At 41.2% G+C, this 27,626-nt stretch overlaps 1 protein-coding gene across 1 annotated transcript in view; it reads left to right on the forward strand.

Moving 5' to 3' along the window:
* Positions 1-730: 730 nt before the first annotated feature.
* The window catches only part of COBL (cordon-bleu WH2 repeat protein), a gene marked incomplete at its 3' end in the record, with an annotated part of 151,478 nt that continues 124,582 nt past the window's right edge, over positions 731-27,626 (forward strand). Inside the window, exon 1 of the mRNA XM_084205578.1 lies at positions 731-854. Within this exon, the coding sequence (XP_084061704.1) occupies positions 811-854 (44 nt within the window). The 5' untranslated portion in view covers positions 731-810. The remainder of the gene's footprint in view (positions 855-27,626) is intronic.

The raw sequence follows: 27,626 nt of genomic DNA on the forward strand, positions 1-27,626 counted from the left end.
AAGTTGTTTGTGCCGCCTCCGAGAGAAGAAAAATATGTCCCTGTATGAACAGAGGTGACGAGAAACAGGCCTTAGGTGGTAGAGCCAGGGCTGGGCAGGGTGCGAGGCTGAGGAAAAGCCTCCGCTCCCCGCGGGGCTCAGTCTCGGGCACACTCGTCTGACAAGCACTGGGTTTGCCAAGTTCGTGGCAAAAGAGACAGAGGAGGGTCCTGGGATTTGGCGCTGGCGGAGGGTTTCTCGGTTTGTCGCTCCTCTCCCCCGCCTGTTACCCCATCCCCTCCTCTCCCACGCCGTGGCGTGGGCGGCGTGGGCGGCCACCCTGGCATTGCCCGCGGGGGCGACCGCCGTGTTTGCGTTTGTGCCGGGCAGTCTCATGGAAACCGGCTCGCAGCGCCCCCGCACTCCCGCGCTGCCCGGGCAGCGGCCGGCCGAGCCCCGCCGCGCCGGGAGCTCCGCCGCCTGACTCTCGCCCCGCCGTGCCCGGCCGCGGTCTGGCCGGGCAGCCCGGGTGTCAGGGCCCGCGGCGCGGCGTGGCTTCCCCGCCGGCCGGGTAAGGCGGGCGGGGGCCGCCCCGGCAGCGCATCCCCGCCCGCACCCGCAGCCGGGCTGGGCAGCCGTGGGCGGCGGCGGCCCGGGCAGTGCCGCCCGGCAGCGGGGCGGGGAGCGGGGGAGGTGGGGGCGAGGGCGGCTCTCTCTCCTGAGCTCTCCTCTCTTCCCTCCCTCTCGGTACCCCCGCCTTCGACCTTCGCCGCTGCCGGAATCGCGTCTTGCACCGGCCCGTCCTCTGAGAAGTGGCGAGGGGGCCCGGCCATGGAGACCCTCGTGCGCCCCGGGGCCAGCAAACCCCCCACCGGGTAAGCTCCCGCCGGGACCCGGGCCGGACCGGCCGCCGCTCCTCTCCACGGGCGGGAGTGGCTCCGGACGGCGACAGCGGCCGTGCTGGCCGGCGGGCCGCGGTGCCTCCCCTGCGTCCCGCCTGTCTCGCTTCCCGCCGGGCGCCGAGCTCGGAGCGGCGCGCAGGTGTCGGCGGCCGGCCCGCCCGGAGCACAGCCCTGGGACGGAGGGGGCGCGGCGGGGAGCAGGGGTCGGCAGGGCGGTGAGCTCGGGCGCAAAAAGGTCAGGAGCAGGAGAAAGTGCCTGTTTCGCCTTTGCCCCGCGGGAGGTGCGCCCCGGGCCGGCTGCCGGCGCTGCCCCTCCGTGTGCGAGACCGGAGAGCCGGTTCGGCTCGGTTCCCTTCACGGAGTGGTTCGGAGCGGCCCTGCGGGACGAAGAGCAGCCGCTGCTTGTAACTCCCGAGCCGGGCCACCGGGGCTGGAAGGGACACTGGCGGGGAGGGAGCCGGGGCCGCGGCGGGGCTCGGGGCGGACCTGTCCGGCGGAGGGTCCGGGGAGCCCCCGCGGCCGCAGAGGTTCTCACCCATATGCCCGTCTGCCCCAGCGCTAGGACAGAGCTGCCAAAAGCCTTTGAAAGGTTTTTTCAGCTGTCCCAGACGTGGTTCTCAGCCCCACCGCAGGGCCGCGGCAGAGGAAGGAAGAGCACTGCCAACCGCGAATTAAAAGTGCCCAAAATTGTCCGAGGTTGGTGGGAGACCGCGGTGACTACTCCCAGTGCCTCCTGCCTTTGGTGACAGGCACCGCTCTCGCAGCACTATCGCTAAGTAGCGGTCAGCCCGAGTGCAGACCGCGGGGAGGGTTTCGGGTTTTTCAAGAGAACAGACAAGTAGAAGATATGCCAGCAGTGGAATTTATTAGTCCGTTAATTAAAAGACGAGAGCAGCAGCACGATGAGGTCCTAAGTGATCTCCTTTGTCAGAGCAAAAGCTGGGCAAGTTTTAAGAGCTGTGCTGTCTGCTCGCTGCAATTTACTGCTCTACTTCACACTGTACAGGCTGAAAGAGACTGTGATTGCTTCAGCAGCTTTTTTTATTTTTAGTTCTAATGTTTATATCATAAATTTATTTTCAAAAAAGTAGGAAATAGCTCTAAAGTACGTGCTAGTGGGCTACAGTAGTTTTGTTCAGTTTCGTTTCCTTAGTTTGTGTTTAATAGGAAAGCTTGCAGTGTACACAGAAAGTAGTATAGGGAGCAGGGAGTGAAGAAAAGATGCCACTGCTAGTGCTGTGGCAATGAAACAGTGTGTGCCATGGTTCTTTGACTTGCAGAGTAGGACATAGCTTGCTGCTCTTATTGTAAATAAAATGCTTAATTCCAGCTGAAATTGAGCCTGTTTTATCATGACCTTTTAGGCTAACCTTCCAGGAAGAATGGTCGATGTAAGGTGCCTCCCCACTCTGTATTTAGTTGATGTAAGAGTACAGCTGTATCCAAAGCTGTATCCAAAGATTAATTTAAAAAATTTAATTTGCAATGGGAACAATGTCATTGATGCATCTCAGAGAGGACCAGTGGGGCCTGGGGCATTTCGGAATAAAACTCCTGAATCTTTTTGTAACCAGTTTCATCTGTGTAAACTTGTCCACAGCCCGATTCAGAAATCACATGCACGAACAGAAGTTACAGTAACTGCAGTAACTTCAGTCATATTGCTCCTGACATGGCTCAAGAAGAGGAATCCAATGGTAGGGTGCAGATGCACTTGTGATATTGTATAACAAAGTGTGTGGGTGCTAATCTGCTCATGTGGAAGCTGATGGCAACACTGTCATGTGCACCAAGAGGTGACTGCCTGTTTTATCTGAGCTCATTTCACCCTTGAATTACTTTGTGTTGCCTTTTCTTGCAAGTCAGACCTTCCCAGCCTGGATGTGTCTGTGCTGTTAGCAGGGGACTTACTTCACAGAATGGTTCATAATTCCCTCAGTTGCTATCATCCATACTGGACACTGGTGGATGTTTGATCCCTAATCACATTTTACTCACGCAGTGATGAAATCTGTTAGGGTCAGGAAAGTGCAGGAAGAGCACAGTTTTGCCCTTTTTGGTTTCCATATGAATCCAGACATGAACTGCATCTGTGGAGTGTGGCTGAGGACCTCTGGCTGTTAAGGCCATTGTGACAGAAATACCTTCCTTTCGCGGCAGAAGACATGCTATACACATTTCCAGCTTATTGATTGGCTCAGCTTGCAGTTATGAAAGGCAGGTTAAAATGACCGTAGCTTCAAAATTTTTAACAAAATTTAGGCAGCTGTTTTTGTCTCTATGTAAATCATTAACAGCAACATTGTGACCCTCCCTTGTTAAACAGTGAACAAATTTAATGTGTCATTTTGTGCAGGGTAGAGCACCTCTGCTATGTGCTTACACATAAAAATTGACTATGTATGTTCCACAGCACAGTTCCTTGAGAATTACACATTTAAATGAAGGATACTGTAGGGACTTTGTTTTTTGGGTTATTTTTGGTTGGTTTTTTTGTTGTTGTTGTTTTTGTTTTAAATGGCAAAGGAAAAACTGCAATTTGTGCTGGTGTTGCAGGGGTTTTTCCAATTTATAAGTTTCAAAAACAATTGCACATTTCAGAATCAATAATTTTATTATTACTGATTGCTAGACATAAGTTTTTTAGAAGCTTTACCAAGTACATAATGTTTTATTTAATTAATATTTTTTTTGGTTTATGAAAGTGAATTTAAGACAACCAGTAGAAAAAGTAGAAATGACAATTTACTCTGTGATTATGCAATGGATACTAAAAGACAAATACACTTCTTTAGTATCTTTCTGTTAGTATCTGCCCTTGTTGCATTAGGGAGAACAGAGAGAATCTTCTCTGAGTGGTTCAGTTGGTTTCTTTTTTGACATAATTTGGCATGACAGACATACACTGGTCATAAATGGCACTGCAAGCTCAAGGATCCATTCTGTTCTGCTCTGTTAGGAGCCCTGCAAAGAGCTGAGCATCTTCCCTGGCCACTGAAGACATCTCCAATTCCCACAGAAGCCAGCAGTTTATGTATCCATCTTCATGCCTGCGTCTGAGCACAGAAAAGCTTCTTCTGGAGTCTGGCAAATGTGGGGAAAACCTCTGTATTCAAGTGGATATATGAGTGCTTTCTTTAAGTAGGACCTTTATTTTCTGTGCTTCAGCTTCCTTTGCTATCTCACGGGGCCTTATGGTACTAAAAAAATACAGACACATCTTAGCACACGCACTTTAGAGTGCCTTCCCTGCTGGAAGTGTTCCTGGAAGTCAGATATGGATGTGAAACATCAGTAATGTTTAAATGCACAGCCAGGGAAAGAAAGCCCCCAGCTACAGAGAAAGTTGTACATCTCAACTTGTTGAAAGTTTTCCTTACTATTTTATAACTATCACACATAGTTTAGCATGTTAATTTGTAAAACTGCACAACCAGCTTTAAAAAAAAAAATGTGTCTAGGGTTTTATTTTCTTGTCTAGGAAAGCCTGGAGAGCACAGAACATCTCTTAGTCTGTGTAACACTAGTTATATCATACTCTAGCTCATCTCCAGGTGTTGCACAATTTAGGGTAAAAAGAAACAACATGTAATTAGTATTTAATTGGAAAACTGAGCAATTTGTGTATGTTTTCTATGTTTTGTATTTATATGAGATTTCTGTATAATGTGCAAAGTGGTGGATGGCAAAGGGCAGTGACTGCAACCAGAAATGCAGAGTAGCAGTGTGGTAAAATCACGGTGGTTTGGGTTGAAAGGGACCATAAAGATCATCTCATTCCAGCTCTCCTGCCAAGGACAGGGACACCTTACACTAGGCCAGGTTGCTCAAAGTCCCATCCACTTTGGCCTTGAACACTGACAAGGATGAGACATGCACAGCTTCTCTGGGCAATCTGTTCTATTGTCTTACCACATAGTAAAAACATTCTTCCTAATATCTCATCTAAACCTCCTTTCTTTTAGCTTAAAGCCATCCTCCCTTTTTCTATCCCTGCATGGCAGCAACTTTTAAGACTGCTGCCTTGACTGACACTTGTGCTTTTGGCATTGGCCTTCCCATTGTTTCATTATTTGTATCTGGACCACTCCTGCAGAATTCAGTCGATTCACTTCAATGCACTTCTTACGTGTCCACCTGAGACAGGGAGCTTCCCTGTGATGCATTTTTCTGGCACCACAGTCAACATTAACCCTGTCTTCCTCTCAGCCTGGGCCCAAAGTATTTCTTTCTGTGTCAGTGGAGATACATCACATTAAATAAAACTCTGATAGTAATGACAGAAAAAATGTTCTTGCTATTGCATAGAATGAAGCAGGGTAATTTTTTCTGTGTTTGCCACCTCCATATGAATGTAACTGTTGAGCTAAATACTGTAACAGATTTGTATTTTCAGTCATGACTAATATCTCAGGATTGCTAAAGATAAGGATACTAATTGTAAGGGTAAACCAAATGGTGAGATAAATGAGATGCAATCCAGTCCTGACAGCTGTTCTTTCTGAAGTCCAAATTCCTATTTCTCACATCTTATTTTTCCTTTTTTTCCCCCTTTTCCTTTCTTTCAGAATCTGCCAGAGTAGAGAATGAAGGTGTTATAAAATCTTTCATTTCTGTACTGTCTAGAATATTCAGGATTTGTTTTGATTTTCCCCATCTCCAGTTGTCTCTTCATTATTTCATTCCTATGGAATCTTTTATAGTTTTTCATGTTGCTATTTTATGCCGCTCCTGCTACTGATAGATGAAACTGAACCTTCTCTTTGTTACTGTCACCTGTCTTCGCTGTTGTTCATGTTCTTTCCCTTGTAATTTCAGATTCATTTTTCTTGAGGTTTTGCTCCTTTAAATTTACATCTTGGTCAAAATGCTAGTCTTCATGGAATCATTTCAGTGTTCTGCAGGAACATTTTGATAGGACAGTTTTTACTTACCACCCCATCTGGGCTGGCTATACCAGCAACAGTAAGTTTCAGGAAGCTGCACTGGAGAAGGGGGTGCTAATTACAGTTTCAAGTGCTCTCCTGGGTACACTTTCAGAAGATGCTGACCCTTAAAGAAAAACAATTTCCTAAATATTTATATTGAAATCAGTTCAATAAATACATGGCTGCTTTGTGTAGTTAATCTTGCTGAACAAGTGGTAAATTTCTTTTTGCCAAGTAATTCAGATCCCAATGCATGCTTATGGCCAGAATGAAAGAAATTTTTTTTCCCTTCAAAGGAATGAGAGTTCTCTTGAATACATGTATTTATTGTTAATCATCTGTCCTCGTGTAGACTTCTGTTGTCACAGACTTGAATTATCTCACAAGCATTTATGAAGACTTCCTAACAATATTCATTTGGCTTAAAGAAATACACGTAGAAGACTCCATATTATTTATATAGGCAGAAGTGTGAACACATTTACATGACCAGCTCCAAAAGCAGCCAGGAGGCCTGTGGCAGAGTTAGGGAAGTACCTCACTTCTCCTGAATCACAATTCAGTGCCTTAACAAGTGTTCCCCTGTGTCTGGGCTTTAGCTACTCTCTTAGCATCAGCAAACACTTGATTTTTTGGCAATGACTGTGTTCTGTATACTGCAGCTTTTTGTGTTGCTCTGGCATTGTGATTTCCATGAAAATTGACAGTTTTCACACTTTAATGCTGCTTCTAAGAGAAATTGTTGAATGCCTTTAGAAATTGTTTTTTCCATAGTGGGTTAAGCCAGTTTATGCATGAGAAACTGGGAATTGGAAAAGATTTACAATCCATGTTTCCAGCTAAAATTATGATTTAAGGATCGTTTAGAAATGGCTGCATTTCCAGGTCATGAAAATTATAACCTTTATTAAGGTATGAATCCTCTTAATATAGAGAGTGTTTCCAGAGCTGTAAGTTGCCCAGTGAGCCAGGCTGCTTATCATTAAATAACTGATGCTGGGAATACTGTATTGTTGTCATAGTTTCAGCATGAGAGTGTCAGCAATGAGGCAGGGACTGGACCCGTGCTAAGGAGCAAGTCACAAAGCTGTGTGGCACAGCTGTGCTTTGAGGGCACTGATGCACAGCATCTCATACCCACTTTTGTCCCCTCATACCAGAAACCATGTCTTTTCAGTTTTATTAATCCCTCAGCTATTATTTAATCCCTCAGTTTATAAACCTGCCTCAGGTGCTATGCATTTGTGCAGAGGAGTTAAGCAGAGAAAGATTAAAAAAAATGTTTTGGGATGGCTTTTCTATGTTCTTTTGTTCTTATTCTAGCTTCCAGATTCAGAGTGTCTACGGGACCATAAAATTAATTTCTTATTCCTGTAAATTCAACATGATATTTGTATGTTAGGCTGTGTTTTGTGTGTTCCTTGGCATGTGCTGTATGGAGAGAGTTGTCAGTCTCCTTTACAGTTTCAGTGATGAAACATGAGTTACAAAGCTTTCTCTAATAGTCAAAAAATGATGCAACCTGTGTACAGTATTTTTTGGACATGGTGAGCATCATTAAAGCAGGTAGGAAAGGTGGAAATGATGTGGTGGAGTCTGACCTGAGGTACTTGCACACGTGCAGTAGACAGACTGCATTTTTGGGTTTGGTTCTGTGTTCTCTAGTGTCTTGTTTTTATTAAATGTGGGTGACCTGTGCATAAATATTCAAGGCTGGTCTGTGAGCTTTTCCGCCTTTTTCTCTCTCAGTGTTGCTGTGGTGTATGCAAAGTGGAACAGCTCAGTAAAGTGTGGTGGAGAGTCCCTCACTGAAGTAATCATCAACCAGACAATTAGGGAACTCTCTTAAGAAAACCCACGTTCAAGGATCTTCTTGACGAAGGAAGGACTGAGGGTTAAACTTGCAGTAGTGTATACTACACCAAATTGCTGGCACCACCCCGCAGCCTGGAGTCCTCCTTTTTCCTTTGAGTGAGAAGCCAGACAGATGTGAGCCTCAGTATTCCTGAATCCATTGTGTTGTAGTTGGTGTTTCTGTAGCAAACTCTTACCGACTCAAAGACTAGACCTCAGCTGCACTGGTGTTGTGGTGCTAACAGTGAAAACTTCCTTTGTTCAAAAAAATAAACAGGTAACATGAAAAATCACCCCTCTGACATGGAGCTTGAGCAAGAAAATTACATTTTATATTATCAGTGTTCTAAAAATAACCATACTGTAAGGTTCCAACAGCAAGTACCAATCCAAAAGTACTTAATCAGATAAGTGTTACTTTACGTTTTCACCAAGAGTGAAGTGACTAACAATCAGTGTGATTCTCTGTTTGCCATGCCTACTTTCCTTTCCTGTGTGTTAGGCTCTATTTATATAAATGCATGCTGATCTCATTGACTGTTACTGGGGTGTTATTGTGAAGTGGAGCTAAAACTGTTGGTTTTCAGTAAACAGGGGTTAATGACATTGGGGTTTTTTTTGAAGCCCACACAAACAGATTTAAAATGGATAACATTACTGGTTGATGAGATGCTTTCTGAATTTTTAAATGTTGTTTCAATAAACATTCTTGTTGCCATTCATAGTAAGATGATATAAAACCTCTTTATATTTCTGCTTTTTGGTAATATTTCAGTGGCTTGGTTAGATTAAAGAACAGTAAAACTCAAGGGCCTGAGCACAGATGCACCATTGATGATCAGTTGTTGCCATCTCCAAACTCTGACGGTCATTCTTGTTAATCTGCTGGGTCCTCTTTTCTCTGAAAAAGCAAGGACCTTGGGTTTTTTGCCGGGGAGGGGGGAAATGTTTATCCTTTGTATTTGTGTTGCGTGATTCCAGGAGATGGTGTGGTGGTGGGCTGAGCAGAAGTTTGTCCTCTGAGGTTATGTGGAGGTCCCCATGCTGTAGTATATGTAAATCCACCAGTTACAGAATCATCTCAGTCAAGGCCAACATTTCCAGGGACACAAGAGAAAAGTTTTGTTTTAGATTTTCTAGATGATTTGTTTTTAAAGCTCATTTCTTCCTTCTTGCCCCGTGCATCCCATAGTGGGCATTCTTCAGTGCTCACCCTGGAGATTTGTTGTGTGCTATGACAGCAGTTTTCTGATGTAAGAGAAAATTAACTAGTAAATTCTACTCAAACCCTTTAAAACACTCATCTTTTGTTGTGTAGAGTTGTTTTGTTTAGGATAACAACTTTTTCCCTGCATTAGTAGGTTCTAAAAGATAAATAAAAACTCCAAGTTACTTTATAGAAAAAACATATTATTACATTTTTTTTCTTACTCCTGTGCTTAGATGATTTTCTTTTCTGCACTTTTTATGTTTGAGGTCATTATCTTGCATAGGCAGCAAAAATACCTCCTAGATAAATACATCAAGCATGGCACGTCTGCTCTTACTGCGCGCAGAATGTGTATTTTCCCCCCTGTTTTTGTCTGAGTTTGCCAGGAGGGGTGTCTCCAAAATCAATAAACAGTTTCAGACAAATGGGAAGAAAAACCGTTTTCTGTGCTTTTCTTCAATATCTGCTCCCGTGGCAGTGCTTTATTTCTGAACGTCTCAGCAGTGGTTCAGGGTGTTGAGGAGGCAATATCTTGGTACAAATCCAGATTCCTTCTGTTTCTTTTTGTGGTATTGAGTTCGGTTTTCTTTTTCTTTTTTTTTTTTTCTTTTGAATAACTTCTCATGGTACTTTTGGAACCGAGCCTACTCTTTTATGGATAATAAATAAATTACTGCTGGTTTCCCTGGGGGTACAGCTCACGTTTCAGTGTCAACACAGCTTTCTCTGCTCTAAGGGGGCTGGTCGTGTTGCTTGTGGTCGTTCTGAGGAACGCCTACTGCTAGGACAGGGCTTCCTTCTTGGGAAGGAGGCCAGCCTTTGGCTTGTGCCATGATTAAAATCTTGGTATGTGACACCTTCAGGTGCTCCTAAGACTGACTCTCACAATTCATTAAATACAGTTACTATTAGGTCAGACCATGTTGCTAAACTGACAGTGTTGTAATTAACACAGTTATTTATTTTTGTTGCTTTTAATTACCTGTTTATTTTCCTCTGCTGAACTGGAGAATCACACAGTCATGTCACAGCGACACAGAGCAGCATCACATGCTAAAATAATGTTGCATTGCCAGATGTGTATTACCTTGTGCTTTCTGGGACATGCAGTCTTTTTGCTGTCTTATTTTACATGGTTTAAGGTCTGTTGTGCAGCTTCCTTCCCTGGGTAGTGACTTGTTCTGAGGGGGACAAACTGGAACTGTTGTCCACTTAAGTGAGTCCGCAGCCCTTCATTTATCCAGGGAAGATGCAAATTGTTCAAAACCGGGCTGTGTGTGGGTGTAGATTTACCTGAGCCAGACTGACATAGGCATGATAGGGAGCAACCAGAGTGTGGCAGGAAATCGTTCTCCAACTCCATCATGTCTTTTGTAAACCAGAAGCTATTTTTATTCCCACTCTTACACTAGCAAGTCAAGGATTGCTTCTTCTGATCAAGTCTGTTGTTCTGAAATATAATACATTAGTGAAGAATTGCTGCTTCTTATTAAACCCAGCTTTTCTGTTGTGAGACAAACATAGACATGTGATGAACAGAGGGCCCAGGATCAAACTTAAAATGGAAAGAAATCACCTTTTACGTGAGTCATTACCTAACAGAATTTTATCTTAATTTCAGAGATTTGTGGATTTTCCAAATTACCTGTGTAGGTAGGAGAAGGATAAAAATTTTCACTGCAGTTTTAAATAATAAATTTAATTGGCTGTTTTTTCCCCTTCATCTCAAGTGCTATAGATTGTACTAACTTTGTAAAACAGTTCAGAAAAGACTACCTAAGCACAGCTCTGTTGATGATTAAACCATGTCATGACATGGTGTCAGTAAAGTTGCTGACAGTAAAGTGACGACAGTAAAACTGCTTTTCTTCCCAACTTCCTATCAAATACTTGAATTCCCCTTCCAGCTTTTACATGGATTTGTAAGAAAGAATACCTTCCTGAAAGAGTAATTAATTATTCTGCAACAAATATTTACTCTTCAAGAGAAGACTGATTATAGTTGTGGTGTAGAATTCTTGCTGAAGAAGACGAATTGTGAATTTTGGAATTATCAGTGGGTGCAAGCTGTTCTTTGATTTCTTTGCTTTTAGTAGTTTTATTTCACAAATAATAATGCCTCAGGTGATTTTAGCACTTGACACCAGGATCAAAATACAGGGCCTTCCCTCTCCTGGCTCACATGTAGTATTTCTTTCTAATTTTTGTAATATTTACTATCTTCCAGCCCCATATCAGACAAACCAAGAATTTAATTTTTTCTTAGAAGCACTTTTGTTTTTTTTTCATTTTCCCTCTTTAATTTTTTGTTAAGGCAGTTAGTGTAGTATTGTACAAAATGACTGCTGAGGACGGAGCAGATTCAGAGTCTGTCTGTCCCCACAGTCTACTGGACTCTGTTGGGACAGAGTCAGAGAATCTGCTTGTACTTGCCAGAGAATGAAGAGCAGCAAAAGCACTGGCTAATTGTTTAACACAAAATGGGAAATGGGATTTTGGTCAGCTGCTCTGAAGCAGCATGAATTTATTTGATCTGTTCAGCATGGAGGAGCCTGGGCATGGCTATGCTCCCATTGCCTTAATATTCACATTTTGAGCTGAAGAGCCCTTTGGGTTTGGTCTTGCTCTGCTTCATTTGCCAGGCTGAGGTGTGCAAATCTCAAGCAGCTTGGCTGAAATCTCTGCGTCTGCTCCTGCATCAGACACGTATGAGAGGGGTTCACATTTATGTTTTATATTACAGTAACAAAATTTGGTATCTCATTATAAAAGGAGGAGGTTGTTTAGGTATTGAGTGCAGATGGGTGAGTGCAGTCTGTGTGCTCCTTCTGTAGCTGATTTTCTTTACATGATGGTAAACTTCACAAGTGCCATCTTTTCACCAGTATTCTACAGCTAAAGAATATCCTTAAACAGTATGAACAGCATATTGTTCATACTGGTTAAGGATACAGAGATCACTTGTTTCTGTTCTCACTTACTCTTTTTGCAAGATCATATACTGCTTATATTTTTTTTTATAAAGCCTACAGCTTGTATTTCCATGGCACCAGTCTCATTTGAGAGTTCTGCTCAAGTATATAGTTGTTTGTTGTTTATTATTGAGTATTCTCAAATTAGCCATAGTTATTTTGGAATGAAATATCTTTGCATTCAAGTGGTTAAATACCACACTTTCTCCTATTAAAAATGAGATCCAGGTCTACTGGAAACTATTTTACACATATAAAACTGCCTGAAGTATAAAACCTGTTTATACAGATACCATGGATTTCTTGCCATAAAAAGCACCGTAAATTCCCCGTGCTGCTTCATTTTCATAAGGAGTTACTTGAAAAGAAATATTGCTTGCGGTGAGTTGCCAATTATTTATATACTAATTTGCTACCTGAGAATAATTTCAGATTTTTAAATTAAGTTTGGTATTGAAGTGATAGAGAGGAAAAAATGTCTATGAAACTACTTCATACTTTACAGTTTAGCTTAAATTTACTTGGAAAGAAACTGACAATATTGATTTATTATTTAAAAAAAAAAATTTTCTTCCTTTTTTAAAGGCATGAGTTTATCTTTTAATTAAAGTGATATATCTGTAAAGAGTTTTGAGGTTTGTTTTTTTTAATGTAAACTACCACTCACCTGTATTGTTACAGGACCAACAACTTAGTGCTGTATATAGCACTGTATATAGTGCTGTATATATAAGCTGTTGTTGTGTAAGCAATGTCTGTGTGCAAAACTTTGGTGCCAGATTTGAATAGGAGGCTACATACAAAGGCTGGGAGCAGAGAGCTCTGTTCTGCCATCATTTGAGAGGACATGCATGTCAGCCTGCAGTAGAGATCAACCTTTCAAGCAAAGCATCCAGACAATTGATGAAGAGAAATATATTCCCTTGCTTTTCTTTTAAAGGATACCATGGTTGTGTGCAGGGAAAAAAAAAAAAAAAAATGAAGTTCAGTGGCATTCAGCTGTACTACAGGGATGCAGTTAAGAGACTAAAAATAGTATTGCTTTATCTTCCAGCAATGAGATAGTTTTTCTTACAAAATTTGAGGAACTAAGTGAATTGGAGACTTCATGTTACTTTTGTGACCGCTGAGGTACCTGTGATTTATTCCATGCTTATTAGAATGCTTATCAGAAAAGATCTCAATTTTTCAGAATTTAATTGTGTGGGGTTAAAGAGGTCCTCCAAAACAGGAAGCTGTTTCCTCCAAGACAGGAAGCTGTTTTGGAGGCTTCTTTGTGTGATGTTCGTGAAGAGTACCTGTAGAACTGCTTGGGAGGGATGTGAGGAAGGTTTAAGTTGCAGATGCTCCTGCACAGCTCTAGTCTTGCATGCAGGTGGTCTGGGCAGCAAGCCTTCTTACTGATAAGTAGCACAAGGGAGAGCAAGCTTACTGCTTGGAGAAAGAAACAGATTTTTATTTTATCCTGCTGGTTTGGTAGGCTCTCTTGGCATTTAAAAGGAAATGTATGATTATTTTAGGAATCTTTGAAAATGGCAGCGTATCTCTGAATTAATGTGTTCGTATTTCTCACTGAGTTGCAGATGGAAAACTGTGATTTGGGCAACATATGTTGATTAATATTAGAAATAAATGCTACCCTGTGGGACCTTGCTTCTGGAGCCAGCATGTCCACTGAGTTGTACAGCTGTGCCGGTCTTTCCAGAATTGTTCTGCAATCTATTTACTTCAAACAAATGTTGCAGTCATGGATGGCTTTATGGGGATAATGATCTGACAGACCATGCAAGCTTAAAGATTATAAAATTTTCCATATACAGGGAAACCACGTGTTCACCAATTCAACTCTCCTTATATAGAGAGGAGTGGTACTGCTGTGTTCCTCAAAATGCATGTGGAAGATAAGAGGTGAGGAAAATAATTTTTATTACTGCACAGTAGGGTGCAGGCGTGTTGGCACCTGATGCAGACTCAAAACTGCCCAAAATTCTCTATTGGCTTGTATAGCACAGTCAGCATGTTTCTGTGGTTTGGCATTGTTGCCTGCAGATTTCACAAATGGTGGAGTTCAATATTCATGTTTGTTTTTTTGGTTTTTTTTAATTGTCAGAAAGTACATGTATGTTCCTGGGAGATCAGGGTAAATAGACCAATAGACTTGGAAAAACACTTGGAAAAAAATAAAACTGTCCCTTTTTAGGGAAGTCTATCCTTCCTGGCATTTTTTATTAATTCTTTCTAGCAAGTTTCTAATTTTGTGGCATGAGAGAAGAGGAGAACTGCATCCTTGAATTTGTATCTGGAGTAAAGTTATTGTTGCTTGGGGGCTGCATTATACAAGCACTGGAAGGAGTTTTCTTTGCCATGGCTTGTCATCTGACAGCCACGTTCTGCTTGGTCTTGTGCTCCTTGGTCCTTTCAGGTCTCGTCTGCAAGCCTGTATCTCTCGGCAAAGCTCTGATTCCCCACACTTGAAGCAGAACTTTGGTCTTCTAAAATTGTCCTTACAATGACAGTGGGCCAGAAAGTCACAAACTCAGCAGGGCACAGCAGGGCGTATATAAGGGAAAGTTTTCAAAGGAAGTTTTCAAAGTCCACAGCTACATAAATTGCTTTCCTCAAGCCGCTTGTTTATTTTTATTTTTTTCCCCTGACCCCTTTCAGTTCTCTCTGCTGTCTTCTTTCACTGAGCATTACTGTCCTGCAGAAGAAAAAAGGGAAAAAATGTTATTCATGAAATAGCACGTTAAATTGTGTAGACATAGTAATAATCATAAAGTTTTACATGTTTAAATATAAATTTTACAACCAGTGTGTTATAAGAAACAGCTACACCCTATTAATTTATGCTTATGAGTAGGATATAGGCAGGAATAGAATTAGTTTTTTTTCTCACTTAATCTAATTCTAGCTATTTTCAAGCTCAGACAATACCAGTGTATTGTCTACTGTAAACCTTTGTAATTACATAAAACTGATAACAGGCCATATGACCTCTGCAAACAGATCTAAATATTACCATCAATTCATTTATTGTGTCTGAATATGTCTCTGTGCTTAGATCAGTCTGTAATTCATAATATGCCATCTTTATTACTTTTTACATAAAGAAATGTATTGTAATAGAACAGTACACCAATGAACACTTAAATGACAGAACTGAGTATGTGATAATGTACTTATTTTTTGCAGTGAAATTTTTTTTCCCTTCTTAATAGCATTTAATACTTCCTTCTCTTATTTTTTCCTATCACAAACTGAAATTTTCATGCACATTGTCAACATGTGACAAAATAGGTACGTACAGGTCGAATAGACAGAGTTCTATTGCTGTAGTACTTCAGTATATTACCTTTTTCACCCCATCTCAAAACTTCCTAATAATCTAAACAAGTGAATGTTGTGTAACTTTATGATATGGTTATATAAGTCAGGAAGTTGAGTTTTAATAATGAAATTAAATGCAATATGCAAACAGCAGGGACCTTTTTATCTACAAAACCAATCTAGTCTTGAGTGAAAGTTCAGAACTTTACTGCTGGCAGTTTGCTTTCAGCTTTGCTGGAAAATTAATGTTTTAATGACTGAATACAGTTTTGAAAAAAGTACCCCTGAGAAAATATGAAATTTTTCACTTCATACAACAAAAATACCTGTCATATCTCTAAAATTTTTTCTTCTTAGTGAAAAAATGCTAGTTTAAATAAACTGCAGCAAGTTGTCTTTTAGGGAAGGGGGAGGGTAAAAAAAAATTTTTTTTCTTACAGATAAGGTTTTATAGCTTTTTTCCCTCTTTCAAATTTTCCCTGAAATAACCAAATCAAAAAGACTTTTGTTTTATGAAACCTGCTTTTGATTAAGTTGATTGGGTTTTATTTACCTACTTAATCTGAACCATGCTTCTTCCTTATCGTGTAAAGTCGCTTACTGTTGCTAAATATACCCGTGTATTTTAAAGAAGCAAAGCTGTGCGTGAGTACGACCCATTCAGAGCGGGGTTGTAGGGTAGGGAGGGACCTGCTGGTAACCCGAGAGCAAGAGCAGATGCTAAATTAGCAGCTGGATCGTTAGTAATGAGTCCACAAGTGTCTGCTGGGAAATGATCTTCTTTGGGCGCATGCAGCGTGGGTGTGTGGGCTATTCAGAGTTTCTAGCATCTAGTTGCTCTTTACCCGTGACTCAAGGGAAAGTCATGGAGCCATGAGGATTTTTATTTTTGAAGCGACTGGCAACTTGTTTTTTATTGAAAGTACAGGCTGCATCTATAAATTGTCGTTATTGCGCTCCATTTTCTACTAGGACATGCAATTCGAAAATGATTGGAAAGGCAAGGAGATTGCTAGCAGTATTTAGTTACAAAGTGAAAACCACAAAAGATCTGTGGAAAAGCAAATAACATTTAAAGGGCATCATTAATAAACCCAGGGTTATGTTCATTTTCACCTTTAATATAAACAGGTATCAACCACTGACTGCTGTCAGAAGTAGTTGAGATTCCAGAGTCCCATCCGGTTTTAATGTAACCAAGGACTATCAGATGATGTGATTTAAGCGGTAGCCAAGCAGGAAAATCCAAATAAAAGATCATGAAGAAAAAAAAGTAAGGGAGCTGTAAGAAAAATGCTGGAGTCTGGCTTTACTTCATATTGAAAATCAATTAATTTCTTTATATCTTAAGCTAATGATTACATAAATATGTGCTTTGCAGGTCACCATTTCTCCTTATTGAAGAGCATGTTAAGGTTAGTTTTTTTAAGCTTATCAATTTGGTGAGGATGATTCAATTTTGTAGTAAAAACAGAATGGAAAAATGATGCAGATAGGTAAAAACATGATGTATGCATACCATGGTCCTAATGTCACAGAAAGGTTTTGTAATTTTTTTTTTTTTTTTTAATTGTTGTTGTTGTTGATCAGGGGGAAAAAGCCTTAATATAGAAGGGAAACAAGCCTTCCAACTGACAAGTGTGATTCTGCTTACTAGTCAACCTTATCATGGGCACAAAGTCAGTTTGTGGTGTTTTGAGGTGGTGACTATGATCTAATTCCCCAATAAAAACTAAACAAAAAAATCCCCAGATGGACCCCTTCCAGACTCATGTCTGGACGCCCACGCAGCAGTGATTTAACGTATGAAGGTCCTGTATCCTACTCAGTTATCCTCCTCTGGTAATTCCACTCCAGTACCAGGTCTGACTGAAGGTCAGTCAAAAGTTAAGGCTTTGGGGCTGGCAGCGAGGTTTTCAGTTAGGTGTTAGGAAGGGTAGGAAAGACCATTCTAATAGAAGGCCCTCTCTAGGCACAAACTTCTTGGCTATTTTGGTCAGGGATGCACAAGAAAGGTCTACAGCTCTGACTTTCTTTTTCTGCAAAAGGATGAAGAAGAAGCATTCAAACAACTGTTTTCATTTGAGAATCCTTTTCTGCTCAACGGCCCAGCAACTAGACTAGATATTTCCTCCTTTTTTTCCAAAGAGTTAAGCGTCTGTGTGAAAGACAGGGAACAAGTTACAGTCAGTGCGGTTTTGTGTGAGTACAGAAGTGCCCTCCCCCAACCCCCAAAAAAGCATAGCTGGTTTTGGATTGTGTAGTGGCTATCTATATTAGCCTAAATATGGAAAAATATTGAATTCATATAACTTGTCAGAAAAAGACAGATAGATTGCTTGCATTTGCATGTGTATATGTGGATAATGCAACAGACGTTACATTATCAAGTTTTAATTGACACGTTAATGCCTTGGTAGAATAGCACATATGTGTGAAGACCATATAATGTTACCCAGTTCCAAGTACAAGCATGGGGGTGGGTTTATTTTGGGAAAAGGAAAAACAGAGGTTACCCTCTGGTAGCTTTTTTTCAGGGAAATTAAAGAGTGTGACTCTTTAGTTGCATTTTGGCAAGGAATTGCTTTTCCATCTTTGTACACGACTGTAATTTAGCATTAATGGAAAAACAGAGTAGTTTGGTGTAAATCCTCCAGACAGTACATCCCATTCTAGTAAGGATTTAAAAATGTTCTGCTGCATAGCTGATGTGTTGGTTGAGATTGCTGTTGCATAGCAGCTGGGATGGAAAAGGCAGAGAGTCAGGCAGTTCTTTGTGATCACCTGGCAAAGACCAGCTACAGGTTTGGTGTTTGGAATATTTTTTAATTTTTAAAAAATCTGTTACTTAATGTAACAGATTCGTAAAAGAAATTAGCATCTCCCCCATACAGCAGTTTACTGTGAGCCTCTGTCACTAGCAAAGTCACTAACTTGTCTAACAATTATGTGCTCTTTGTAAACAGGACTTAGATATTCAGGACCTATGTGGTCTAGTTCTCCTCAACTTGTTTGTACCAGTGTGCCTCATTTTCTAGTGCTTCCTGATAGCCTGGGTGATGTGTGGTAATGACAACATGAATGATCTGCAAAGCTTCAGAAAACTCTCCTGTAATTTTGTGGCAGAGTCCTGTCCATAGCATGTATAAGGAAGAGAGCAACCATAAGCTTCACTCTGCTAATTCATGTAATTGTAAATCAGGAGTATTTCAGTCTAAACTGGTGGTTTTTGAGACAAGTAGCCACTGTTTTTGGTGAGATGTGAACCCTTCATACAGTATTTTAACATAAATTGTATAGTAATTTTTAAAGGGGCCAATTAACACTGAGAAAATATTTATAATTTAGGATAACTTAATACCTGTGGGCATTGTGGGAACTAGTCTGGAAGGGATAACCTGTCTGAGGCTTTGGTCTCCAACCCTGAGCTGGCCTTGTGTACAAGAGCCAGTGAGGTCAGTTAAGGAGTCTGCAGAACAAACCTTTTCAAGATCGTGTAGGCATGACCTTAAACCGCATTTGGGATTAAATTGTTTACTTAGGTGTATGCATATTCTGTCAAATTTTATGTTCTTGGAAACTGTGGTTAAAACAGACTCCACCTCTGAAGTGGCTGATTGAAGTAAAGTATCTCTTTGGATTTCTATGTAAAAACCTGGAGGCTGCTTCAGTGCAGCATCTTCTGGGAGAGAGGCAGCCCAGAAATCATTGCAAATGTATGGTTCAATGCCTCCTATATCCTCATTCTAGTTCCTTTGCCACTGCTGAACCTAAAATGCCTCAGGTACAAGTTAGAGGAGCCCCTTGAAAAACTTTATTTGTACATCCAAACTTTATATCTATTAGTCTTCTTTTTTTTCTTTTTTTCAGCAAACCATTTGTGTTGGATTTGAAGTGAGAATTATCTTCCTTTATTGTATGGCCTAACATACCTTTATAAAATTTCCTTGCAGATCAGAATTACTGGACTCAGAAGTGCAGTCAGTTCATGTCCCTGTGACAGGTAAATTTTGCAAATGAAGGTGTAACTGCAGGTGTCCCAAGTGTGTGAAGTCAGGTGCTGTATGGAGAATACCTACCTGTGTCTGTGTTGCATTTTGCTGGCTGTGGATAGGGCAGGGGTGATGCAGTCACAGAGTTCTGTGACTGCAATGCTAAATTAAAATACAACAATACCAAGCAAAATTCAGTCCAGTCCAGCCCTGCTACAAGAAAAAGGAGAAATAGTTCCTCACTGCATGTCTTTTGGTTTGTATGTTCTTTTCATTATAGTGTTGTCCTGGACCCTGACCACACAGTAGGCATTGGTAACAGATGAGCAAAGTTGATGTTTTTTGACATTGACAGTGGATTTTTCCAACAGATCCAGCTGTTGGGAAATATGGTTTAAGCATTCAGACAAAATCCTTTTGTTTTTTTTAACTCACATGAACGGAGGTATTGAAGACAAGTAAAAAACTGGAGGATTTATGTTATCTCTGAGTTTGAGATTTGTTTGGGTTTTCATGGCATAGGACAAAGAGCCTTGGTGAGGAGGGGGGATATAAAGAAATACTTGTTAAAAGGTGTTGTAGGCCTTCTATCTGTACAGGAGGCCCTGCAGATAGCTCCTCCTCGATGGCGTTCCACTGCACATTTTAACACAGGTCAAGTGCCACGGAGCCTTTGTGCTCCTCGCCTGCTCCCGTCGATGCATTTCATGCCCTGTCAAGTCTGCCTTTTGCACTGTGTTTCTCCTGCTGCCTACACCTACCTCTCAAGCCTCTGTGCCCCTCGTGCTGAGCTGTGTCCGTCAGGCTGCTCCCTGCCAAGCCGCTGCTTTGACTCGGCTGCCTTGTAGGAAGGCCATTGCTGCTGGCTCCTGACCACTCGGGCGGGTGACGTGTGTGTCTGTGCTCAGCAGGCAGGTGTAAAAAGAGTCTGATTCTGCCTGCTGGATTATTCTTGGCCAAAGTGCTTCAAAGATAACACAGGTGTTCCCTCTTATAAACCCACTTCAGAGGGGAGGGCGTAAGTGGGTTTAGAAGAAACAGGGCATAAGCAAGGCAGCTCCTGTGCATTTTTGTGGCATTGGGATCCCATGAAACCTGACCAAAAGAGATGCATTGATTCATGTTGTGTAAGCTGAGGTTTGGCTTGGAGAGAGAATTCCTTTTTCCTTTATTTCTTTCTTTTTTTTTTTTTTTGTTTTTCTGAGGGTGGAGGAAGCCAGCAGTGGGGGCATTTTCCTTTCATATCCTTGCTGACTGCATACAGAGGAGCTGTTGTAATTTAGTCACCAGGACTCACCGATGTTCACTCACTCTTGATCCAAGATCAAGAAAAGCAAAACAGGGCTCTGGTCCCTCTACGGAAATTGTTTCTCCTTCATTGCCCTAGGAGGATAAATGAAGGAGGTGAGACACTTAGCTGTTTAAATTCAGCTGCTGTTTGGAGTGATTTTATACAAAACCCTCCCCAGGCAGATCACACAATGTGCTATATCTATCTGAAAATAAAAATACTATTACAGGGTGAGTGTCATAAATATACAACTTCATATAGGTTGTTTTAGAAAATAAAGGAGGCACACATATCTGGATTTTATATTTGAAGAGACATGCAGTGATATACCCAAGGTAACAAGAGAAGGAAATCTGTCCTTCTATATTTTCACTCACACTTCAGTTGTGATTTTCAGCTTTCAGATTCCTACTGCTTTTTGTGCCAGTTTCTGTGGCAGATAGGTGGGTACAGATGCTGACTTGCAGCTTTGTGTTGAAATAAAGCGGTGAAGGCACGAAGGGAGGGGTTCAAAAGCAGGCTGTTGCTTGTAACAACGCATGTGCCTTGAACATCTTAGATCCTCAAAGTATGTGGAATTTTGGTTTGATCCTCTGACTGGAAAGGATAGTTAAAAGCAGAGATTTTACAGGTGGTGTCACTTGACAGTTTTGATTTGATGGGACATGAAAGGAGATGTATAACTTGCACTAGAGACCATATGCTAGAATGAAACAGAGAGGTAATTTTTGCCCAGTGTCTCTTGTTGACACTGCTATGAAAACCTAGGGATTTTATTTTTTGAATCTTTATATGAGGCAACATCAATACCTTTTCTTTAACTTTTTTAACATATTAACTGTTTTCACTTCAAAAAAACAAAGTACATGTTCTGTGTGTTTAGTAATGTGTGATAGTGAGCTGACTATCCTTAATGCCAAATTTTCATCATGAAATACAAAAGTACAGATTATCTTTGAGATTGTGACAGCTGGGGACCATAAACTTTATACAGAAGCACAAACTTTGGGAGCATTCCTAAAGTGGCAGTTTTCTCTATTCAGTCTTGAGAACAAACTGATAATGGGATGGAATGTGGAACTCATTTCCAAGGATTAAATCAGACTAACAGGAGCAAGGTTACTTTGCCCATATCAGAATATCAGTGCCTATTCTGTTGTAAATTTATAATGATATAGCATATATTAAAAACATACTTCAGTGGGATTCCTTTTTGGCTCTCAGCAATAGCTCATTCATTACATCATTATGATCTGGGAATCCTCCTTTTAGCATATGGTGTCCTTAGGTGCTTGCATGTGCTTCACTTGCTATGTGTTTTCTTGGTGAATTCACAATCCAACAGCTGTTACTATGAAAAAGCAATTACTGCCTTTTATTTTTAATGAATACTGCAAAATACCAAAAAGGTTCTTGAGATTTCAAGAACATTGTCTCATGCTGGACAGATGTCAGACCCCTTCCATTAGTCAGTATTTCAGCCCTTCTGCTAGTGCAATGTCTAAGGTTTCTTAAATGCAAGATATAATAATAGAATAGGAAAGAGTAGTTTGTTTTAAGATATTCCTGAGTATAGAAAGTGTTAACGTGCATGTTTTTTTCCCCTTCTTTGAAGCTCATATTCAAACTTAAGTATTCACTTAGTTTTTTGTCATAGGTTGGCATCAGGTATGGAGGTTGTTAGAAATCATGGAATATGATACTGATTGACTTCAGGACAACCACTGGCAATGCCAGGATGTTCTGCTCATCTAGAACAGAACAGAAGAGGAGTTTGGGATATCTAGTCAAGAATTAAACAGAGATAAGTAAATTGATGTGATGAAAAACAAATTCTTTTCTAAAACAACCTATATGAAGTTGTATATTTATGACATTTATCCTATAAAAGTATGTTTATTTTCAGATAGATATAGTACATCATATGATCTACCTAGGGAGGGGTTTTATGAAATCACTCCAAACTGCAGCTTAATTCAATTGATGTGAGGAAAACAGCCACTGCTTTGGGATCTCTGGATCAAGCTGTAGAATGACTGACGTAATAGTAAGCATTTTGCTGTCAGGAAGTTGAATATGCCTAAGGCATCTGGTTTTATTCCATCAATTTATTATTTTCTGCAACATGATGCATAATCCCTCTATAGTGACTGTAAAAAACCTGCTTCCACTTTTCTTTCTTGCTCCAAAATGGGCTACTGTAGAATATTTATAGTATGTGCAACAGGAGTAGAGGGAGTAGAGACAGTGGTCTTTTTTTTTTTTTTTTTTTTACTGTTGCAGACAATGCCTCACTTGTGATACTGAAGATTAGCTTTCAATGAAGATTAGCTTTCAACAGATTACTGAAAAAAAGAACAGATACACTGGGTATCTGGCAGTACTAAATTTCTCTGCAGACCCTTTTCAGCTGGAAAGCATGGCCCTTTAGACAGCCTTTGGATAAGTCTGGGTAGAAAGTTACTGGCAGTCTTAAAAAGTAATTAAAAACATTAGTGAGTTGTTTTAAATTGAGGGCTGAGTTGCAGAATGACAGATTTCTGAGTATTAGCTAATGGAAGTATCTGTAGGTTAGGTTCAGAAAACCCCAGCTCAGAATCCCTCTGTAGGCACAAAGCAGTAAATCTAGTAGCTCATACGTCTAATTCTTCCAGCTGCCCTGCTGCTGCTTTTTGGAGAGAGTAGACATTTGCTCCCTGCTCTTCTCAATCTCTAAACAAGTTCCTTACATGTTATTAACAGTCATGAATTTTGCGGAAAATGTAAAATGCTTCTCCTTATTATGACACAGATAATTAATAGAAGTGTGATGAGAGTGGTTCAGGAGCACTGAATAGCGTAAAAAAATGACCTTTTTTAGAAGAAGGGTTGTATATCCTCTTTCTTGTTTCCCAACTGGATTTAGGCCTTTTCATCCTTTTATCAGTGTTTTAGCTTTGTAGTACTCCAATTTTTAAGCATACATTCTTGCCAACAGTTGCCAATATAGCATCAATCTGGCAGGCCACGTCCTTCTCCTTTTGTTTATTTCTTTCTTTAATTTTTATTTTGTTTCTGCAAGTTAGCTTTTTATCTTTTTTTCCCCCCGGTTTGTACAAATATGGCTTTCATATTCATTCTATTTCTCCTGATGCCTTCCACCCTGAAGATGCAATTAATGTGCTACTATTCTGTCCCAGGCTAGATTTTACAAGAGTAACATTACTGCTGTTGTTCCTTGGATTTACTGTAAAATCAGGAAATGATCATGAGAAATCATCTACTCCTTTCCGTTTTCTAAATTAAAATAAAACCCTATAAGTACTTGTAATACGTATTTCCTCACATTTTTAAATTATGGACACTTTCAGCTCTATTGGTGTAATGGTAAGTGGAAACAGTTTAAAATCTCCATGCCTTGTCCATGGTTTTCTTTCATAAATTTTGTGTGAGTATTTTTTTAATAGAAAAATGTAAAAGTTCTCAGTTTCATTGATAGTTTGCCAAACAGACGTTGCTCAGAAATAAACTTTGTAATAGGATATGTATGTTAAAGACATCTTGGAAGCAGGATATTTCATTGGTTAACGAAGGGTTATCCCTTTAATGTAACGGACAATGCTGATTCGCACACCAAGGGAATTAAACATTTATCAGTTTTATTTATCTAAGGATTGTTACAAAATCAGCCAGACAGTTGTTCCCCCAGGCCCACGGTTAGCCCAGACGCCTTTTGTGATTCGATTAAGTTCATTCTCTAATGATGGCGTAATTAGCGCAGTTTTGCCAGAGGAAAGGGGATTTCTCTTTTGGCTCCTGTATTTGTTTTCCACCGTGAACAATAAGAAGGCAAGAGCTAAAAATAGTGTTTAAAAGCACTATTTAATAAGGCAGTCGGAGCGTCCCCTCTGACACGCCGGCATAGCGCAGGGCGCGGGCGGCTGGGCTGGGCTCGGGAGGAGGGAAGGGAGGAGGGAAAAGAGGAGGAGGAGGAGGAGGAGGAGGAGGAGGAGAAGGAGGAGGAGGAGGAGAAGGAGGGAGGCTCCGGCAGCCGCGGGCAGTAGAGCTCCCCCGGGCGGCGTCTGGGCCTCTCTGCCCCCCTCTGCTCCCTCGCTGAGCGCTGAGGGCAAACTTCCGACCTTGTTCATTCCGTGAAAATACCGGCAGCAGCCAACAAACGTTTGGTATCGATATGAAAAAGGACCTTTTTTTTTTTCCTCCCGCTCTGCTGGCTTTTTCCCTCCAAAGAGAAACATAACAGGTTTGAAAGATTCGAAAACAGAAGCGATGGTGTAAACTGAGCTTTAAAGAGGGATGGAGCTCCTCCCATGTGAAGACCGGGCAGAGGCGAGTTGGGGTTGTTTAGCCTAGGGAAGAGACGGCTCCAGGGAGACCTTATAGTGCCTACAGTACCTAAAGAGGGTTTACAGGAGATCTGGAGAGGGACTTCTTACAAGGTCATGTAGTTATAGTGCAAGGAGGAATAAATTCAAACTGGAAAATAGTAGGTTTAGATTGGGTGTTAGGAAAAATTCTTTGCTGTGGGGGTGGTGAGGCACTGGAACAGGTTGCCCGAAGAAGTTATGAATGCCCCATCCCGGAAAGTGTTCCAGGCAAGGCTGGATGGAGCTCTGAGCAACCTGGTTTAGTGGAAGGTGTCCTTGCCCATAGCAGGAGCATTGGAAGAATCATAGAATCATCAGGTTTGGAAGAGACCTTCAAACTCAGTCAATCCAGCTGTCTACCCAGTCCTATCACTGTAACCCCTAAACCACATTACCCAGCACCAGATCCAGACGCCTCTTGAACACCTGCAGGGACGAGAGCTCCACTACCTCCCTGGACAACCTATTCCAATCCCTGACCACCCTGACAATGGATCTTTAATTTTAATCTCTCCTGTCTCACTTTAAGGCTGCTTCCTCTTTTTTTTTTTTTTTCTGTAGTCACGGCAGAAGACATGAAGACTATATTTAAGGTCCCTTCCAACTCTAAACCAATCTATGTTTCTACATGTGAATAATTTAAATAGAACCATATTTCTTATTTTACACACCCATTTTACACACCCATTTTTCACACCCATTTTACAAACCCATTTATTATAATTTATTATAATTAATTATTATAATTTATTTTACACACCCATTTTACCAACAAGTGGCCATAGCAAATGACCAGGAAGCTCTTGAACTCAAAATTGTGTTCACACCACTGTAGTTCTCAAAAAAGGGTGTCAAGGTATGAGCAGAAGAAAGTCTGCAACAGTTCAGATGCCTTACTAACAATGGCAGGTATCTCTATGACATGAGTTGCTTTTTTTGGTTTTTTTTCATAAGTGTTATGTTTTTGAAAATCCTACATTTACTAGGACTATTAGAATTTGGCTAATTTGTTGCTTTGTTTTTAAGACCGTTGCTGCTTATGTAATCTGTGTGAAAAGTTAGTGTTTTAATGATTGCAATCCTTGGCCTTACTGGCATGTATTGAGTAACAAGGCGATTGAAAACCTGAAGTAAAAATGCAGGGGTGGGGTTTTGTGTTTCAGCCAGTACAGAGATTTTATCTGCCACCATCCATATGTGTTGCTGCATCCCTGTGTGGTGATACTGTAAGAGGAAGATGCTGTTGCTTTGCTTCACCACTTGACATTGAAGGAGCATTCTCAGAGCTGGATTTAAGAAACTGCTGTTTATTTCTTTAAATATTTGATTTTACTGGGTGCTTTTGTGGTTTATTTTATCTTTGTATTTCATGGAATTTTTGTGAGTTCATTTTAATTAAAGAAGAGGTCTAGCTTGTTTAAATGGTAGACTTTCAAAGTATGATTGAAGTTTCTTCTGGTGTACTGCCAGCCAAAGCTGCAGGACAAAGGTAAGACTGGAGCCCTCTTGCCAAAACCTGAGGCAGCATGTGATCCTGTGTTGCTGGCCTCATGACAAGGAATTCTGCCATCTCTGTGCTGCAGGTGAAGCTTCTCATTGGCCTTCATAGTTTTCTTGGGTAGTTTCATAAGGCTCATCCTGTGTTTGACATGGGGTTAAGGTGACCTGGGTGGCTCAGGGTGGGGACAGGTGTATTGGCCTGAGAGTTTTGCGTCGTTTTTACTGTGTAGCCTTTCTGGGTCTGGCATGAACCTGGAGTTTAGTGAGATCTGCTGATGTTGGTTTCCACACCCTGTTAGTAGGTGTTCTTCTGTAGAGCCTCACACAAGGCTTCTTGCACTCAATCTGATGTTTAAGTCACTTTTGGGTCTTGGACAGCTCAGGTCACTGGGCACGTTGTCGAGACATTTCTCCTCTTCCATGATGTCTGAGCACTTTGCTGTAGTATGTGTGTTTCCAGAGAAGGACAAACTGGAGCTTGAAGAGGTGTAGGGATCTGTCTGGGTTGTGGAGAGATCTGCCTGCAGGAGAGGAATGAATGGAACCTTCCTCCCCCAAAGCCTCTGCTTGTGCCTTAGCTGCGGATTCTCAGGTAGTGTTCCTGAACCGGAGAAGTAAAATGTGAAGTTACATTTCTTCTCAGCATCTTCACTTCTGCTGGTGTTGTTGATTTTTAACTGTATTGTGCATCACTGGCCGGGTGGTGGGGCAGCCCCAGCGAGGAGTGACACTGCCTTTCCAGTTGGCTCCACAGCAGGGCATGACTGAGCCGCTGTACAGGAGCAGGATGAACCCAGGCACTGGGAGGAGCATCCGCCTTTTTTGTTAGATGTTCTGCAAACCTATTTAGTGCAATACAACGGTATACCTGTCCTTTAAATAGTCTTTCTCTTGCCTCATCTCTCTCCCCCCTTCCCCAGTTTGTATCAAGGGAGTGTCTAGGAAAATACTTGGAGGTGCTTAGCTGTATTTGAGGTCTGTATGTCTGTGGCTTTTCTTCAGACTACCTGAAGAAGAGACTGCAAAGTGATAGAAATAATTACTTGTAAAAGTTGTTTGTTGATACCAATGAAGTCAGAATAAGACTTCTTTTAATATCACTTGTTTCTTCTTTCAACAATTAAGATGTTTAGGGATTGACATAAATTTGTATATACATGTAATGAAATGCAACAGACCGCATTGTTTGTCTACTTGACAGCAGTTCTTTGTGGGTTTAAGTTTGCTGATTCAAGGGAGAAACTGCTGAGTGAGGTTAGGGTTAGGCTATTTAACTTCTATTACGTGTTTTTTCTACTCACACTACC

This window comes from Fringilla coelebs, assembly GCF_963513975.1.
Source record: "Fringilla coelebs genome assembly, chromosome: 1".
NCBI classification, from domain to species: Eukaryota; Metazoa; Chordata; class Aves; order Passeriformes; family Fringillidae; genus Fringilla; species Fringilla coelebs.